Here is a 16,080-nt window from a genome sequence, read left to right on the forward strand (position 1 = left end):
TCGGGGGTGGGGAGTGGACGGTGCGATGGCACCGACGAGCCCCCGGTGAGCGGCCGTGGGGCTCGGGGCGCCACCGGCCGAGGGGTCCCGTGGAGCCGCCGGGGACCGGATCTGCCCCAACACCCCTCCCACCCCGCGCAGCAGCCGGGGCGAGGTCCTGCATCGCCCCATGGCGGGGCGAGACCCCGCGTAGCGGCTCCGCGGGGAAGAGCGCTGGGGCTCCCGCGGCCGGTACCGGCGGTGGCCGCGCTCTGCCAGTGGCCGCGCTCTGCCAGTGCCCGCGGGCGGGACCGACGAGCGAAGAGTCCCCTCCGCGCCGTGGGGCCGGGCCGGGGCTGCTTTAACGTGCCCATGTGCTCGGCGCGGCCGCCCCGTCCCCGCTGCCCCTTAAGGTGGCCCGTGGGGCCGGGGTGAGCCCCCCAACACCCGCGGCAGGGCCCGGGGTCCCGGTGCCGGGGTCAGGGCAGGGGGGACACGCCGGTCCCGCAGGGATACCCCTGTGACCCCCGTCCCGGGGCCGGGCAGGGGACACCCTGCTCGAGTCCACCTTAAGCGGGGCCGGCGCTCGGCCGGTGTTTGTACACAGCGTGCGCACCGTCCCGCCGCCCGCGCCCTGCCGGCACCATGGCGGGTCCCGGGGACCCGCCTCCAGCCCACCCCGGCACCCCCGACCCCAGCCCGGGCCGAGCTGCAGCCCCCGAGGGGTCCCCAGCTCCCGACAGACCCCAACCCCTCGAGGAGACCCCCAACACCAGCATCCCAATGCAGTGACAGTGCAGGACAGGGCTGGGATGCTCAGTTTATTGAGGCCATGCTGTGGGGCACCCCGGGGGGGCTGCACCAAGGCACGGCGGCACTGGGGGTGCGCAGGGACACCCCGGGAAGCAGCATCACAGTGGGGCGGCAGCAGTGGGTCCCTCAAGCCTTGCCGGGGTCCTCCTTCAGTGTCACCGTCCGGTTGAACACCATCTGGGGAGAGGCAGAGGGTTAGCCCGGAGCCCCATGGTAGATGGGGAGCCCCAAGTTGGGTGCTGGGAGCCACATGGCCCCTTCCTTAAGGCTCACCTTCCCCTCCTTGCTGTCGGGATCCACGGAGAAGTAACCCAGCCGCTCAAACTGGAATTTGTCGAAGGGACGGGCAGAGAGGACGGAGCTGTCGACCAGGGCGTTGGGGACCACACGCAGGGAGTCCTGGCAGGGGGAAGCAGTTCAGTGGGCTCCTCTGCCCCCTCCACAGCCCCTCTGCCCCCAGGGACACAGCAGGAAGGGGCTGGGGGCACATGGAAGTGGGTGCCATGGGTGTGGGTGCAGGAGGGCCCCAGCTCCTGCTGCTACTCACAGGGTTGAGGTCACTCAAGAAGCCACCGGGCACCTCCGATGGGTCCTCGGGGTTTTTGTGCAAAAACCTGCCATGAGATAGTGTCATCCCACAGCCATGGGGCGAGGGGAGGTGGTGCCCCATAGTGCCCCATGGCAGCAGCTCCTGGCACCGCAAAGCAGAGCTTGTTCTCACACCTCTGTGTGTCAGCAGGTACTCACAGCCGCTCATAGAGCCGCACTTCACACGCCAGCGGCTCCGACACCCAGTGGATGAAGGCTTTGGGCTTCTCTGCCATGTCCGACTTGGTGCAAGTCACCTCCAGCTCCACCACGCGCCCGCTGGCGTCCTGAGGGAGAGAAAGGAGGTGAACTGAGCCTTCAGCCCGCAGCCCCATCGCACAGGGTAGTTATGGGGCTGAACCACCAGCCCTCCCGCTCAGGGCCACCTTGCTCCCTGCTGTATGAGGTGCACAGGCAGCCTGTACCCACACTGTGCCCTCAGCACCCAGCCCAACACAACCATCACATCCCTCCCTTTGGGGCATGGCCATGTCCTCACATCCCACAGCCCACCCTCATGTCACCAGTGCCCAGAGCCACTCACCTTGATGATGTTCTGGACAGCGATGACGTACCCAGCGTGGCGCAGCCCCACCGGCTGCCCGGGGGCCAAGCGCTTGTAGCCCTTGTCCATCTCCTGTGAGAGAGTTCCTGGCTGCATGAGGTGTCCCAGCACGGGCAGCAGGTCCCCCCCTCCACACGTCTCCATCCCCATGACTGTATTCCTCCCACTCCTGCTGTCCCAGGACTGTTTGAACTGCAATGTTGCTGCAGGACATCCCCCAGCACACAGGCCACGTGTGCGCACCATTAGTTGGACATGTCCCAGCCCGGCTGAGGGCAAGGAGCATTTCCCTGGTGCCCATCAGAGCTGGGGGCATGTTTGGGAGTCGCAGCCCATGCCCCATGCAAGAGCAAGGGCAGCACGGCCCGGTGTGCCCAGCTCACCTCCCTGAAGTCCGTCTCCTCGATGTAGACAGTGGGCTGGAAGGGCACTTTGTGAAAACCCTGGCTCTCATCGGCTGGGAAGTTGGGCACAAGGACCTCAAGTGCCTGGGGAGAAGGAGGGGGTGAATGCTGACCCTGGGGAACCCCACTCCCACCCCAGCCCGCAGCAGTCTCACCTTTGAGGCAGGGAAGTTGGTGATAGTGACCTTGAGGGGCTCCAGGACGGCCATGGCACGGGGGGCCTGCTCGTTCAGCACCTCCCGAGCACACGCCTCCAGGAGATGTGGCTCCATTGTCGCCTGGGCCACCGTCACACCGACCTTTGGGACAGCCTGCTGTCACCACACCGTCCAGGGGGGACATCCATCTGCCCCATCCCATCCTATCCCCAGCACTTACCCGGGCACAGAAGTTGTTGATGGCCTCGGGGGGGAAGCCTCGCCGGCGCAGGGCTGTCAGCGTGAAGAGCCGTGGGTCATCCCAGTCCCTGAGGAGACACCAGTGTGACAGCCAGGCACTGCCCCGGGTGAGACCCCGCTGGCTGCTGGCCCTGCTCCTACCTCACAGCACCTGTCTCCACCAGCCGGATGATTTTCCTCTTGGATACGACAGTGTAGAGCAGGTTCAGGCGCCCGTACTCCCATTGCACGGGGCAGTAGACATCCAGAGCGTTGCACAGCCAGAAGTAGGAGGAGCGCCTGCCATGGAGGTTCAGCCTCACACCCATCCATGGACACTCCGTCCCCCAGCACTTGGGCAGCCACCAGGACATGGCCAGTTGCCCCACCAGGTCCGTCCCAGCTATGGGCCATGCTGTGCATGGTGCTCACCTGGCCTGGAACTCCTTGGTGCAGAGGGAGTGCGTGATGTGCTCGATGGAGTCGCAGAGGCAGTGTGTGTAGTCGTACGTGGGGTAGATGCACCTGCAAAGGCAGACACAGTCAGCCCTGGGGCAGAGCCCGGTGCTGCTCCCATCCCAACACCTCCCTCCTCCCGGGAGATGCAGATCCACACATCTGGACACCACAGACCCTCCCTACCACTTGTCCCCGGTGCGGTGGTGCGGAGTAAACTTGACACGGTACGCAACAGGGTCCATCTTCCCGTCCTCCATCACCAGCTTCATCCGCAGCGTGGCCTCTCCTTCCCCAAACTTGCCCTTCCGCATGTCCTGTGGGGCAGGGGGAAGCTGTCAGCTGAGCCCAGGACCCGGACCCCACCGGCACACAGTGCCTGTGCCCAGCCAGGAGCACCTCGAAGAGCACGAGCGACTCCTCCACCGGCCGGTCCCGCCATGGAGAGGGTGGTGGGTTGTGGCCCTTGATCTCCTCGACCTTCTGATGGCAGACGTATGCCTGGCCCCTATAGAGGGGAAATGCCGTCACCAGACACAAGTGACCCATCCCATGGGCGAGGGAGAACCCTGGCCATGGCGCAGGACATCTGCACCATGCTGGTACATCCATTCTGCCCCAGAACACTCACCTGCGGATGAGCTCCAGGGCCCAAGCATAGAGCTGGTCAAAGTAATCTGACGCGTGGGTCACTGCATAGGGCTGGTACCCTGTGGGTATGGGGGAAACACAACAGTTGGAGGCACCCCCAGGACCCAGCAGCGCCTGGCCTGACCCTGCCCTCCCCATCCCGAGCCGTACCCAGCCACTCCACCATGTCCCGGATGGCGGTGAAGTACTTCTCCTCCTCCTTCTCGGGGTTGGTGTCGTCATAGCGCAGGAAGCACACGCCACCGTTGGCCTGGGAATGGGGACAGTGGGCAGCTGCTCCCTGAGGGACCGCAGGGCCAGGCCGAGCAGCCAGGGGAGGCAGGAGCTGGGGAGCTTCTCACCTTGGCATAGCCAAAGTTGAAGTTGATGGCTTTGGCATGGCCGATGTGCAGGATCCCGTTGGGCTCAGGAGGGAACCGTGTCCGCACCTGCAGGGGGAAACGGATGCCTCTGGGGGCACTGACATGATCCCCTGCTGATCCCACAGAGCCCCCTGTGCCACAGGGGCGCTGGCCATGTCCCCACGCCAGCCCACCCACAGCACAGCAGTGCCACCACCACAGGGAACCACTGGTCTGGGGGACACGGCCTCACCTGCCCACCCGTGATTGCCAAGTGCTGCTTCAGCAGAGCCATGGTGTTGGGGGTCACCACATAACCCTCCGTCTTGTAGTTCTCTCCTGCGGGCAGAGGATGCTCAGGGCTGCAGCACCCAAACTGAGCCAAGCCCAGCAGTGGTGGGGAAGGACACGGCGCCAGGCTGGTCCCACACACACAGCAGTGGCTCCTCGCGCTCACCCGGCTTGTGGAATTTGAGGGCTTCTCCCCGCAGCTGCTCCAGCAGGGACCGTGTCTCTGTGCCCACCTCGCCTGCAGGGAGAGACAGGGCTGAGCAGGGGCAGGAGGCAGGTCCCAAAGGGCTGGGGAAGCTGCCCATAGCAGGGCAGTCTCTCACCATTCTCCACCACAGCCGCCTTCTGCTTCTCCACCGGGGCTGGCCGGGCCTTTGCAGCCTGCAGGGACCAGCAGAGCATCCTGAGTGCCCGGCGCCAGCACGCATCTTCCCCTCCCGGCCCAGCCTGCTGCTCCCAGTGCTCCCTCAGACCCCTGACCATGGTGGCAGCTGAGCCCAGCGCAGCTATTGGGGATCCTGCCTTGTCACTCAGCAGGACAACACCATCCCAGTGCCCAGTCTCTCCCTTCTCCTCCTCCTCCTCCTCACCTTCGGCTTCTTTTCCAGGTCAGCTTCTGTCTTTGGCCCCAGCAAATGCAGCACCTGAAGAAAAGAGGCACAGACAGGAGTAGAAAAGGCTCCTGATGCCCCAAGCCCTGGAGGTGGCCCTCACCCAGCCCTGCAGGATGTGTCCAGCACTGGTCCCTCCTATGTGACAGGCCCGGAGGCCCCACGCTGGGCATGGCACCAAACAGGGGACAGCACCCCAAGCACCCCTGACCCGCTGCCCTCGCACCTACCTGCAGATCCACCTCATTCTTGATGGTCTTCCCATCGGCCCACCGCAGCCGGCTCCGCGCCTCCCCTGCGGACAGGGCACGCCATGGGCGAGGGGCACAGCCACAGACAGCGGCGGGAGGGCTGGCCCCGGCACAGGGCACCACAACCACCGCCCTCAGCCCTGCTGGGTGGGCTGTGGCACAGCAGTTGGGTCTGGGGCAGCCCATGGCAAAGGGCTGGCTCTCAGGGTGCAGGGAGGAGGCAGCAGCGATGGCAGAGTCCGCCCCAGCGCCCCACACTCACCCATCAGCAGCCCCATGTTGAAGTGGTAGCGCTCGGCCAGCAGCTCCGCTCGGTGCTCGCTGATCACCGCCTCTACCTGGGGAGCAGGACGAGGACTGGGGGTGAATGGGGCAAGCAGGAGCACGACCCGGTGTCCCCCCCGCCGCCCCTCCAGCCCCTCTCACCGCCTCCTCGATCTGCTCGGGGGTGACGCAGACCCCCACGCCGCAGGCCCGCTCGAAGTCCGCCGCATCCAGGGGCTCCAGGGGGTGGTTCCGCACGTACTCCAGGGCGGCTGGGGACAGAGAGGGGATGATGAACGGGGACATCCCCGCCGGTACCGGGGTGGGGGTCCCGGCACTGCACAGTACCGCTGAGCTGCAGGTCGGTGAGGATCTCCCTGCGGGTGATGTAGCCGACGAGGAAGCCGAGGTGCTTCGGGTCCCGGAGCCGGGCGGCCGCGTTGTACAGCAGCATCCCGGTGGCTTTGTCCAGGGCCGGGCCCAGCGCGCTCTGAGCCTGCCGGGACCGCCCGGGGGAAGCGTCAGGGCGGGCCCGGGGCTCAGCACCGGCGAAACGGAGGTGGTGGTGGGGGAACGCCAAGGGCTGAGGCTGCTCGGTGGGGCCGGGGGGGGGTGGATCCCGGAGAGGGAGCGGGGTCCCGGGGGTAACGGCGCCGTACCGGGGACCGGGAGACCGGGGAACCGGGGGACTGAGTGACTGGAGAACCGGAGGATCAGGGAACCGAGGGACCCAAGAACCAGGGGAGTCGGGAACCGGGGGACCGGGGACCAAGTGACCGCGGGACACGGGAACCGGGGGACCGGGGAACCGGGGGACACGGGAACCGGGGGACTGAGGGACACGGGAACCGAGGGCCGTGCGGGCGCACCTGCAGCACGGCGCGGCGGAGCAGAGCGCTGAGCGCCCCGTTCCGCAGCGTCTCTCGCGCTTTGGCCTCGCTGAGGCCGATGCCGGTAAACAGCCCGAGCGCTTCCTCCGCCTCCTCCGGCGCCATCGTCCCCGCCGCCGCTGCCGCCGCCGCCATGCTGCCGCCGCCGCCACCGCCCGCGCGGCGGGGCGGGGCCACGCCCGGCCAATCGGAATGGGGAGGGCGTGTCGCTGTCACAGCTGGAGCCAATCGGCAGCGAGGAATGTGGGGAGCTCGGCGCCGGCTCCGCCAATAGACGCGCAGGGGGCGGGGCCAAGGCTGCGGGCGGTTGCATCATTTAAAGAGACAGGCGGCGGCGGCGGCAGACACGTGGGGGGCGGGGTTTGGGGCGGGGCCTCTGAGTGTGTCAGGCCACGCCCCCCCGCCCCGCGCTCCTCCCGCACCGCCCGTCCCGCACCCGGCGGCTCCCGCAGGCCCGTGTCCCCTCCAAACCGGTGTCTCCTCCGCCCGCTGTCCTCCCGGTCCAATACCTGCTTTCCCCGGCTCTTCCAGCCTGATGGCCCTTGGCCCCCCAAGTCCAATGTCTCCCCAGTCTGGTGGCCCCCTCCCAGCGCCCTGTCCCCAGCTCTCCCCCGTGTCCCCCGGCTCCCCCAGCCTGCAGTGCCCTGGTTTTCCCAGCCCAGTCTCCCCCCTAGCCCGGTGTTCCCTGCTTCCCTCAGCCTGGGGTTCCCCAGCTCCCTCATCCCTGTGCCCCCCCAGCCTGGTGTCCCCAGCTCTCCCCGATGTCCTCCAGCTCCCTCAGCCCCGTGCCCCCCTCAGCCCAGTGTCTCCCATTCCCCCCAAGCCCGCTCCCACTCCGGCCCCAGCAGCCGCAAATCCGGGCGGTTGGGAAAGGGGTTTATTGTCTACACGCAGCAGGAAGAGGGAAGTGAAAACATCAGGTCCTGCCGGCCGAAGCCACCGGCCACGGCCAGACACGGCGAGTCCTGGTTCCTCCGTGGGCAGACAGCGCCGGTGTCCCCGCCGGTCCCACACAGCTACAGCTCCATCCCGGTGTCTGGCACCGGTTCTGTCCCCTCAGCGGCTGCCTGCTCCCTGCCTGCCGCCGGCAGAGGCTTCAAGCTATAGCGGGCACTGATGTTGGTACCGGAGACGCTGCGGTACTCGCCCATCTCCGTACGCACGGTTTCATTCTGGGTGATGGTGAGCAGGACGGGCACGGAGAGCGTCACCTCCTTCCGCAGCACCTGGATGCTGAGCGCCGTGCGCGGGGGGATCTTGGCCGGGAGCTGCACTTCCACCCGCTCCCTGCGGGTGCTGGATTCACTGTGCCCTTTCTGCACCGTGAAGATGTTGGAGGCTTCCACGGTGAGCGTGAAGGACAGCCCGGCTCTGAGGCTGGTGGCGTTGCTGAAGTGGAAGCTCTGCCAGAGCGTGGTGCCGTACTCCCGGCTGCTGCTGGCCGCCAGCACTTGCTCCGACTCCGTCTCATTCACCCCCTCGACCTCATCCACCAGCACCTCCCGCTCGTCCTCTATCTTCTTCTCCTTCCAGAGGAGACGCGCCGAGACCAGGGGCCGCCCTGGCCGCAGCGGGCGCAGATGGGACAGCCGAGACTGGAAGTTCAGCTCCAGTTTATAGTCAGCGAGATGCTCACCGGGCCATGCCAGGCAGTGCCAACCACCGCGGCCGGGGTGCTGGTACAGCAGCCAGACCCCTCGCTGCACCACATGAGATGCCACCCGGTCATTGAAGTACCCGTAGGCCAAGTTGGTCTCCTCTGTCACCACCTTGCAGGCGCCTTGGAAGTTGGGGTGTTCATAGAGGGTGATCTGGGGGTCCCCCAGGTCGTGGTGCACAAGGCGCAGCGCTGAGAAGCTGTTGGGTCGCTCTATGGAGGGGTACTCACCCTCCTCGAAGGCGTGCGGCTCCCCCTCGTACTTGGGGTCGGTGTAGGCGATCCAGGGCTGCCCCACAACCTTCAGGGAGGAGATGCAGTCCCCAAAATCCAGCTCGTGCAGGTCGGGCACGTCGCAGGTGAACTCCCGGCTCAGCCCCTCAAAGTTGGCGCGCTCATACACCGTGATCCGGTTCATGGTGCCCAGCGGGGGGCTCCAGGGAACCCGAGGGGTAAGCCTGCACAGCAAACGGCCCCCTAACTTCCCCTTATCCCTGTCTCTGCCTCTTCTTTGCCCACCTCCAGCCGCTCTCACCGTCAGCACCAGCCTGTGCCGTGTCTTTTACAGAAGGTGGTAGGATGGGATGTGCTGTGACACGAACGGGAGGTGATGACGGTGCTCACCCAGCGGGGACCCAGCCAGGCCCCGGTGCACCGGGATGTCAACCGGCCCCGCAGACCAGCCCTGCCGGAAAGTCCGGCCATGCCCCGGGCATGCAGCGCTCCAGCACTAACGAGTCATCCCCAATTAGCGCCCGTGCTTCCGCCCTGCCCCTGCTAATTACGGTGCGTGTTGCCGGTGGGGCAGGAACTGCCGGCTCGCCCCGAGACAAGCCCCTTTGGCACCCCAATGACTGCGGGTGCAGGACATGCCCCCCTGGCACGGCATTGCTGCCCCAGTGCCGTGCTCCATGTTGGCCCAGGCAGATGCTGGCACCTCTCCCTCCTTGTCCCTCCACGGGCAGCACGGCCACTGGGTGCCCACGGCGCTGCTGGAGGGTGATGGGTGCCAGCACCGGGCACGTCGGGATGCTGACATGCAGCCAGGGCACAGGGACAGCTGGCAGCCACCCCGGCATGGCGTGCCAGGGGCTTCCTCACGGCACCGTGCGGATACCCATGTCACTGGCTGGAGCTGGAGCTGTGGGATGGGGCACAGGGCACGTGTACCCCTTCGGCTGGCACCCCTTTGGGACCGGGTGCAGGCAGCTTGAGCCTCTGTCTTCTCCCAGCTACATGGTGGGACTTAGGGGCTGCCTCATCTCTCCCCATCTCCTCAACCCTCTCCAGCCCTGGGCTGTCCCTGCAGCGCAGCACAGGGAGCAGAGAGCCCCGAAGTCAACACAAGCAGCTCCCGGTGGGGTATGGCTGGATCCTGACCCACCCCCAGCAGCCCCCACTATAGTCTGGGGACAGCCAGGACCCCAAAAGCCCCCAATAGCTGAAATCTGTCCCTTGGGTCTTGAAAGCAGGGCCAGCCCTGTCTGCATTGGGTGCCCCAGTCCCACAAGGAAACCTGGGTTTGGTACATCCTGCAGTGGAAGAGGATGCAGACCCCGCTGACCCGGCTGCCTGTCCCCTCCGAGTCACCCCGAGACAGGAACCCAAGTGTCCCCACATCCCTGACCCCCAAACCCCTGTCCCCCACCAGCATATCCCCTCCCCACATCCTGCCCCCGCCGCAGTGCCGGTGCTGCCAGGGTCTCCCAGTTTATTGCCAGATGTCGGGGCGGTCGGGGGTTACACCAGACAAACGCTACAGTAAGCGGTTAGTGAGCGGGGGGCCGCGGGGGGCCGGGGGGGGCCGGGGTTGGGCTATCCCTTACTCCCCCCCTCCCCTTCAACCCCTCAGCCTCCCCCCCAGCCCCCCGGGGCTACCCCGCTCCCCCCCCCTGCCCCGTGCCGGGGACCCCTCCTGCTCCCCGCGGCCACCCCGGCCCCCCGGCCCCCAATAACCCCCCCTTGCAGCGAGGCCGGGGGGCCGGGGTGGCGCGGGGGGCACGGGGCAGCGGGGTGGGAGGCAGTGCTGGCATTATTGCTATGGCAGGCGGGAGCAGCGCGACCCTCCCCGTGGTCAGATCACAGTCTCGAAGAGCGTCGCCTTCTCCTTGGGGGGCTCCGGGGCCAGCAGTTTGGCTTCTGCCTCGGGTGTCAGGTACTCCAGGTGGTGGTGGCCCCAGATCGGAGTGGTCAGGAGCTGCCAGCGCTGCGGGGACCTTGTGTCAGTGCATGGGGATGGCCCCGACCTGACACGGTGCGTCCCCCATCCCCGGTGCATGCGGTGGGGATTTGGGTGGGGATGGAGGTGAGACCGGGATGAGGAAGAGATTGAAATGGGATTGAGACAGGCACGGGACTGAGATGGTGACGGGATTAAGACAGCGATGTCTCACTTGGATGTCTCACTTGGGTGAGGCTGGGAGTGAGACAGTGATGGGGACAGGGATGGGATTCTGACGGGAGAGTGATAAGGACAGGAAAGAGACTTAGATGGGGATGGGGGTGCATCTAGGATAGGGAAGGGATTGAAATGGGAGTGAGAAGGGGACTGGGGGAGATGGGGATGTGATTGAAACAGTGATGAGATAGGGACTATTTTGGTTGGGAGTAAGAGGAATAGGGATGGGATTCAGATGGGAAAGTGACTGAGACAGTGACCTAGGCAAGAATGGAATTCAGGTGAGGCTGGGAGTGAGACAGGGATGGGGCAGGGGTGGGATTTAGATGGGAACGAGACAGTGATGGGGACAGGGACAGGATTTGGCTGGGGATGGGACTGAGGTGGCAACATGGACAGTGCTGGGATTTGAATGGGGATGGGACTGGGATGGGGATGGGAGGGGGGACAGGGACAGGGCAGGAGGGGGGCAGGAGGGCCCCTCACCTCGCGCAGGGAGCCTTTGCAGCGCAGGAGCTTGTAGAGGAGGGTGCAGGGGATGCAGAGCATGGAGGAGAGCGCCAGGACCCAGCCGATGGCCTCCCCCCACCACGGGTACACATATGTCTTGTTGTAGGTCAGCGGCTTGTAGTTCACCACGTGGAACACGAAGATGCCCTGGGTGCAGAGAAGGGGATGAGGTCCCGTGGGGCAAGGGGATGGCAGCCACAGACCCCCCCATGCGTGTCACCCCATGACCCTGACACGTATGTCATCCCGTGACCCTGACACGCATACTGCCCTATGACCCCGACACGCGTGTCGCCCCGTGGCTGCCGTGCCCAAAGCAGCCGCCTGGGGGAGCCCAGTGCCCGTGGCAGGGAGCACACACGAGGACATGCGAGGACACGCATGAACACACGTGTCGGACACGCATGAACACACGTGTCAGCCCCGCTCACCACGCAGACCAGCGGCGTCACCACGGCCCAGCACCACTTCATGAAGGGCAGAGGCCGGTAGCCGATCATACGGGCCACGTCGTCCATGAAGCGGTCGGCACCTATGGGGAGAAGAGGGTCAGCCCCATAGAGCACCCATGTCCCTTTGTGTGTCCCCCTTCCCTGTGTCCTCCTACGGCCTCACCATAGACCCAGGCAATGACCACGCACTCCCAGAACGCCTGCCACAGCAGCGTGATCCCGCTGGCCGAGTAGTTGTCAAAGAGCTGGAACACGTACATGCCACCCTGCCGGGACAGCGCCGCACGTCACCGGGGCTGTGCCGGGCACCCTGACACCGGTACGGGCACAGCACCGGTGTCCCATCACCATGGGCACCCTGCATGCCACGGACATCCTGTACTCTCACAGCACCCCAATGACAATGGGTACCCCCATGCCATGGGCACCCATGGGTGCAGCACCCCAGGGATCTCCCACCCCATGCCGGGGCCCATGGCGCCATCATCCCACCTCCGTGACCATGGAGAGGTCGATGAGGCAGAAGATGATGCAGCAGAGCGCAGCGGTGAGCTCGCGGCGCAGCGAGCCAGCCCCCGGCTGGGGGAACATGTCCAGGATGCCCGTGATGAAACCCTCCACGCCGACAAACTGAGGCAGAGAGCGGGGCTCAGCAGGGACGCGCCACCCCGTCCCCGCGCCCGTCCCCGTGCCCTCTGCCCGCCCTGCACCTGGCTGTCCAGCCCCAGCACGAGGAGCATGAAGAAGAAGAGCGTGGCCCAAAGCGGAGACAAGGGCATCAGCGTCACAGCTTTGGGGTAGGCGATGAAAGCCAGCCCGGGGCCTGCGGGAGAGCGGGGTCAGCGGTGCCACCACAGGGTGGGACACGGGGGACACGGCACCGGTGTCACCCGCCGCCCGGCACTCACCGGACTCGGCCACCTTGGAGATGTCCACGCCTTGCTCGGATGCCATGAAGCCCAGCACGGAGAAGACAACGAAGCCGGCAAAGAAGCTGGTGGAGCTGTTGATCACGGCCAGGATGTAGGCGTCCCTGCGGGCAGAGCGGGTCAGGGGACACCGGGGGGGGGACACGCATCGAAGGGGACACCCCACAGGCGGTGCAGCACTACCTGTAGCAGTTGTTGTGGAAGCGGTTGTAGCTGCCCAGCGCAGTCAGCGCGCCCAGACCGATGGCGTAGGAGAAGAAGATCTGGGTGCCGGCATCGATCCAGACCTAGGGTGCGAGGGAGGGTGTTGGGGAGCAAGGAAAGTGTTAGGGGGGTCCCTTTCTCCTCCTGCCCTCTCCACTGCCCTCACCTGCGCCTCAGCCAGCTTGGACCAGTCGGGTTTCAGGTAGTAGATGATGCCACCCAGCGCCCCAGGCAGTGTCACCCCATGGACCAGCAGCAGGATGAGGACCACGTAGGGGAAGAGTGCTGTGAAGTAGACGATCTGCAGAGGAGAGGGTGCTGGTGAGATCCTCACCTAGGCTCCGTCATGTGCCACAAGTGTCCCAGGGCTGGGGGGTGTCCCCAGCAGACAGATGGGGGACAGGGGGTCTTGCACCCCCGTGGGCTGCAGCACAGGAGCCAGCAGTGGCACGTGCCGGTGGCTCCGATGTGTTCTCCCTGCCACCAGCATCACCTTCCCGGTTGACTTGACGCCCTTCCAGATGCAGAAGTAGACGATGACCCAGGTAGCGATCAAGCAGAGGATCATCTGCCAGTTCATCTCCCCCGGCTCGCTGAGGGCCCCCGAGAGCCGCAGCACCTTGTTCCTGCAGAGCGGGGCCGTGCTGAGCACCGGGGTGATGGCACCAGCCCCACGGCAGCCCTCGCGGTCCCCACACTCACTCCCAAAACTCGATGACGGGCGAGCGCTTGTTGCTCATGTCGGCGCAGCTGATGTTGAAGAGCTCGGTGGTGGTGTTGATGCTGGCGTTGTAGCAGAGCTCGAAGTGGAAGAGCTCAGTGCACTGCTCCGTGTTCCAGGGGTGGCCGCACGTGGCCCAGGGCAGCGTGTCCGTCAGCGAGTGCACCAGGTAGTAGAGTCCCCACACCAGGATCATGATGTAGTAGGAGTTGCAGAAGAAGACGATCACCATGGAGGCCAGACCCAGACCTGCGGCACGGGGAGCTCAGAGCCTGTGGGCACCCATGGCAGAGCCTGGGGTGGGATGAGGGGTGCAGGCAGGGACGGGGCAGGATGTGAGGTGCTGATGGGGATGGGACAGGGTGAGCTGGTGAGGATGGGAAAGGAGGACCTGGTGGGAATGGGAAAGGAGGAGCAGGTGGAGATGAGACAGGGGGAGCTGGTGGGGATGGGACAGGGGAGGTGGTGGGGATGGGACATAGGACAGGAGGACCTGGTGGGAATGGGACATAGGACAGGAGGAGCTGGTAGGGATGAGAAAGGAGGAGCTGGTGGGGATGGGACAGGGGGAGCTGGTGGGGATGGGACATGGGACAGGAGGAGCTGATGGGGATGGGACAGGAGGAGCTGGTGGGAATGGGACAGAGGGAGCTGATGGGGATGGGACATGGGACAGGAGGAGCTGATGGGGATGGGACAGGAGGAGCTGGTGGGGATGGGACAGAGGGAGCTGATGGGGATGGGACATGGGACAGGAGGAACTGATGGGGATGGGACACAGGGAGCTGGCAGCCCCCGGCAGGACAGGATGGGGATAACCGGAGGCATAGCATCAGGATCTGTCAGCCCCGGGGATGCCCTGGGGAGGCCGGCAGCAGGCAGGCAGGGAGCCACAGGGGCAGGCAGGGCCGGGCAGGGCAGTGCAGGATGGCACGGGACCCAGGGACAGGCAGCTGCCACCCTTGGCCAGGGTGCAGGGGAGCAGCAGGACGCGGACAAGGTACACGGGAGCAGGCAGGGTGTGGGCAGGGCACAGGCAGATGGTGCCCCGGGTGCTGCGGGCACCAGGGGCCACGAGCAGGGTGCAGACAGGGCACAGGCAGGGCACAGGCAGGGCACGGGCAGGGCGCAGTGTTACCCTTGAAGAGGGGGGCGATGTTCCAAGCGGCGATGCCCCCCTGCTTCATGAACTGCCCCAAGGCCACCTCCAGGAAGAAGACGGGAATGCCGCCCACGAAGACGATGATGAGGTACGGGATGAGGAAGACGCCTGGGACCGGGAGGAGAGGGAACGGGGCCGGCTCAGCCGCCGCCGCCCCCCCCGGACCCCCCCGGACCCCCCCTTCCCTCCCCGTGCCGCCCGCCGCGGGCACAGCGAATGGGGAAGGAGCCTCCGAGCCCTCCCCTTGCCGATGTAGGTCAGGGCAGGCAGGTGGTGGGGGGCTCCCCATGGACCCCCCATCCTTGTGGGTCGCAGCAGACACCCGTGGGGTGGCCCATGAGCCCCGTGGATGTCCCCTTACCACGGGGAGGTGCAAGGCGAGCTGGCCCCCCATGGGATGACCCCACATACACACGCTATGGGGTGCCTCAATGCAACGTGTGCTGCCCCACATGACCCTGTGGGACCCCCCCCACTTTGTGTCTATGGGGCTCACCTCCGCCGTTCTTGTAGCACAGGTAAGGGAAGCGCCAGACGTTGCCCAGCCCCACGGCGAAACCCACGCAGGACATGATGAAATCCATCTGACGGGCCCACGTCTCCCGTTCCGGAGCTGCAGTTGCTTTCGGGGGACCGGGGGGTCCCACTAACGGTGCCGTTATTGCCCGTTCCTCACCCGCCGTGGGGGGGTCCGTACCCTCCGCTTCCCCACGGGTGTCTATTGAGATGGGGATGGGTGGGGGGGGGACACCCCATACGGTGCTGTCACCCCATGGCCGTGCGGTGGGGAACGGAGGAGGCGCGGGGGGGGGGGGACCCCCCCCCGCGCCTCCTCCGTTCCCCACCGCACGGCGAAGCGTGACGTCAGATGTCAGGCCGCGTGACGTCACAATGCAGAGCGGTGACTCACCCCGCGGTGGCGCGGTCGCGCGTGTCCGTGGACCCCCCCCCCTTTTCCCTTTCCCCCCCCTCCTCTCCTCCACCACTATTCCCAACCTCATCCCTCCCCCGTCGCTTCCCGCTTACCGGAGCCCGCGGGAGCAACAGCAGCAGCGGCGGCGGCATCGTCTCGTTGCGGGGCAGCAGCGGGTGGCTGCGGGGCGGCCTTATCGGCGGGGACCGGGGGCATGTCGCGGGGGGCCGGGGAGCGCGGGTGGGTCGGGGACGGCTCCGTTGGCCGTAGGGAAAAGGGGGGGTACAGGGAAAGGGAAAAAGGGGGGGGTTCAGAAGCAATCCACGAAGCACTTGAAGGTGAGTCGGAAGAACCTCATTGAGGGCGGCGGGGCGCGGCGGGGCGGGCCGGGCCGGGCGGGCGGCTCAGAGCCGGGCTGCGGGGCCGGCGCCGCGCGGCCGCTCCGGGGCTCTCTGCGCCGCGGCACCGGGAGGCGGCGGAGGCAGCGACCGGCCGCGCCGCCCCCCGAGCCCCATTGGACGTGACGCCTGCCCGAGGCTTGACGGGACTTGCAGTCCCGGCACCGGGGGGTACCGGGGGATACCGGGCGCTAGGGACACTAGGACATAAGGCACATCGCGTACTAGAACTTGGAAGCGCCGAAGCACCAACCG

General features: G+C 66.4%; 3 protein-coding genes across 3 annotated transcripts; all 3 read right to left on the reverse strand.

Moving 5' to 3' along the window:
* Positions 1–783: 783 nt before the first annotated feature.
* QARS1 (glutaminyl-tRNA synthetase 1) lies at positions 784–6,636 on the reverse strand. The gene is made up of 24 exons (XM_030502387.1): positions 6,461–6,636; positions 5,940–6,087; positions 5,754–5,863; positions 5,590–5,665; positions 5,307–5,371; positions 5,056–5,109; positions 4,789–4,846; positions 4,632–4,703; positions 4,428–4,513; positions 4,175–4,261; positions 3,984–4,083; positions 3,814–3,892; positions 3,582–3,690; positions 3,369–3,499; positions 3,159–3,251; positions 2,889–3,026; positions 2,728–2,815; positions 2,505–2,648; positions 2,329–2,433; positions 1,925–2,017; positions 1,540–1,667; positions 1,340–1,406; positions 1,066–1,191; positions 784–969 (listed from the first exon to the last, which is right to left on the reverse strand). The coding sequence occupies exons 1-24, from the start codon at positions 6,614–6,616 to the stop codon at positions 919–921; spliced, it is 2,364 nt and encodes a 787-aa protein (XP_030358247.1). The 5' UTR covers positions 6,617–6,636; the 3' UTR covers positions 784–918.
* A 744-nt stretch (positions 6,637–7,380) lies between these two features.
* Positions 7,381–9,186, reverse strand: LOC115614916 (epidermal differentiation-specific protein-like). The gene has a single exon (XM_030502422.1). It carries the CDS (start codon positions 8,554–8,556, stop codon positions 7,498–7,500), a length of 1,059 nt encoding a protein of 352 aa, XP_030358282.1. The 5' UTR covers positions 8,557–9,186; the 3' UTR covers positions 7,381–7,497.
* Positions 9,187–9,832: 646 nt separating this feature from the next.
* Positions 9,833–15,881, reverse strand: SLC6A8 (solute carrier family 6 member 8). The gene is made up of 14 exons (XM_030502395.1): positions 15,541–15,881; positions 15,011–15,232; positions 14,491–14,622; positions 13,334–13,601; positions 13,125–13,257; positions 12,798–12,932; positions 12,611–12,714; positions 12,407–12,531; positions 12,209–12,321; positions 11,991–12,128; positions 11,662–11,764; positions 11,478–11,578; positions 11,023–11,193; positions 9,833–10,344 (listed from the first exon to the last, which is right to left on the reverse strand). Exons 1-14 carry the CDS (start codon positions 15,641–15,643, stop codon positions 10,213–10,215), a joined length of 1,980 nt encoding a protein of 659 aa, XP_030358255.1. The 5' UTR covers positions 15,644–15,881; the 3' UTR covers positions 9,833–10,212.
* Between the last annotated feature and the right edge of the window lie 199 nt (positions 15,882–16,080).

Source organism: Strigops habroptila, chromosome 11, assembly GCF_004027225.2.
Source record: "Strigops habroptila isolate Jane chromosome 11, bStrHab1.2.pri, whole genome shotgun sequence".
Classification (NCBI taxonomy): Eukaryota; Metazoa; Chordata; class Aves; order Psittaciformes; family Psittacidae; genus Strigops; species Strigops habroptila.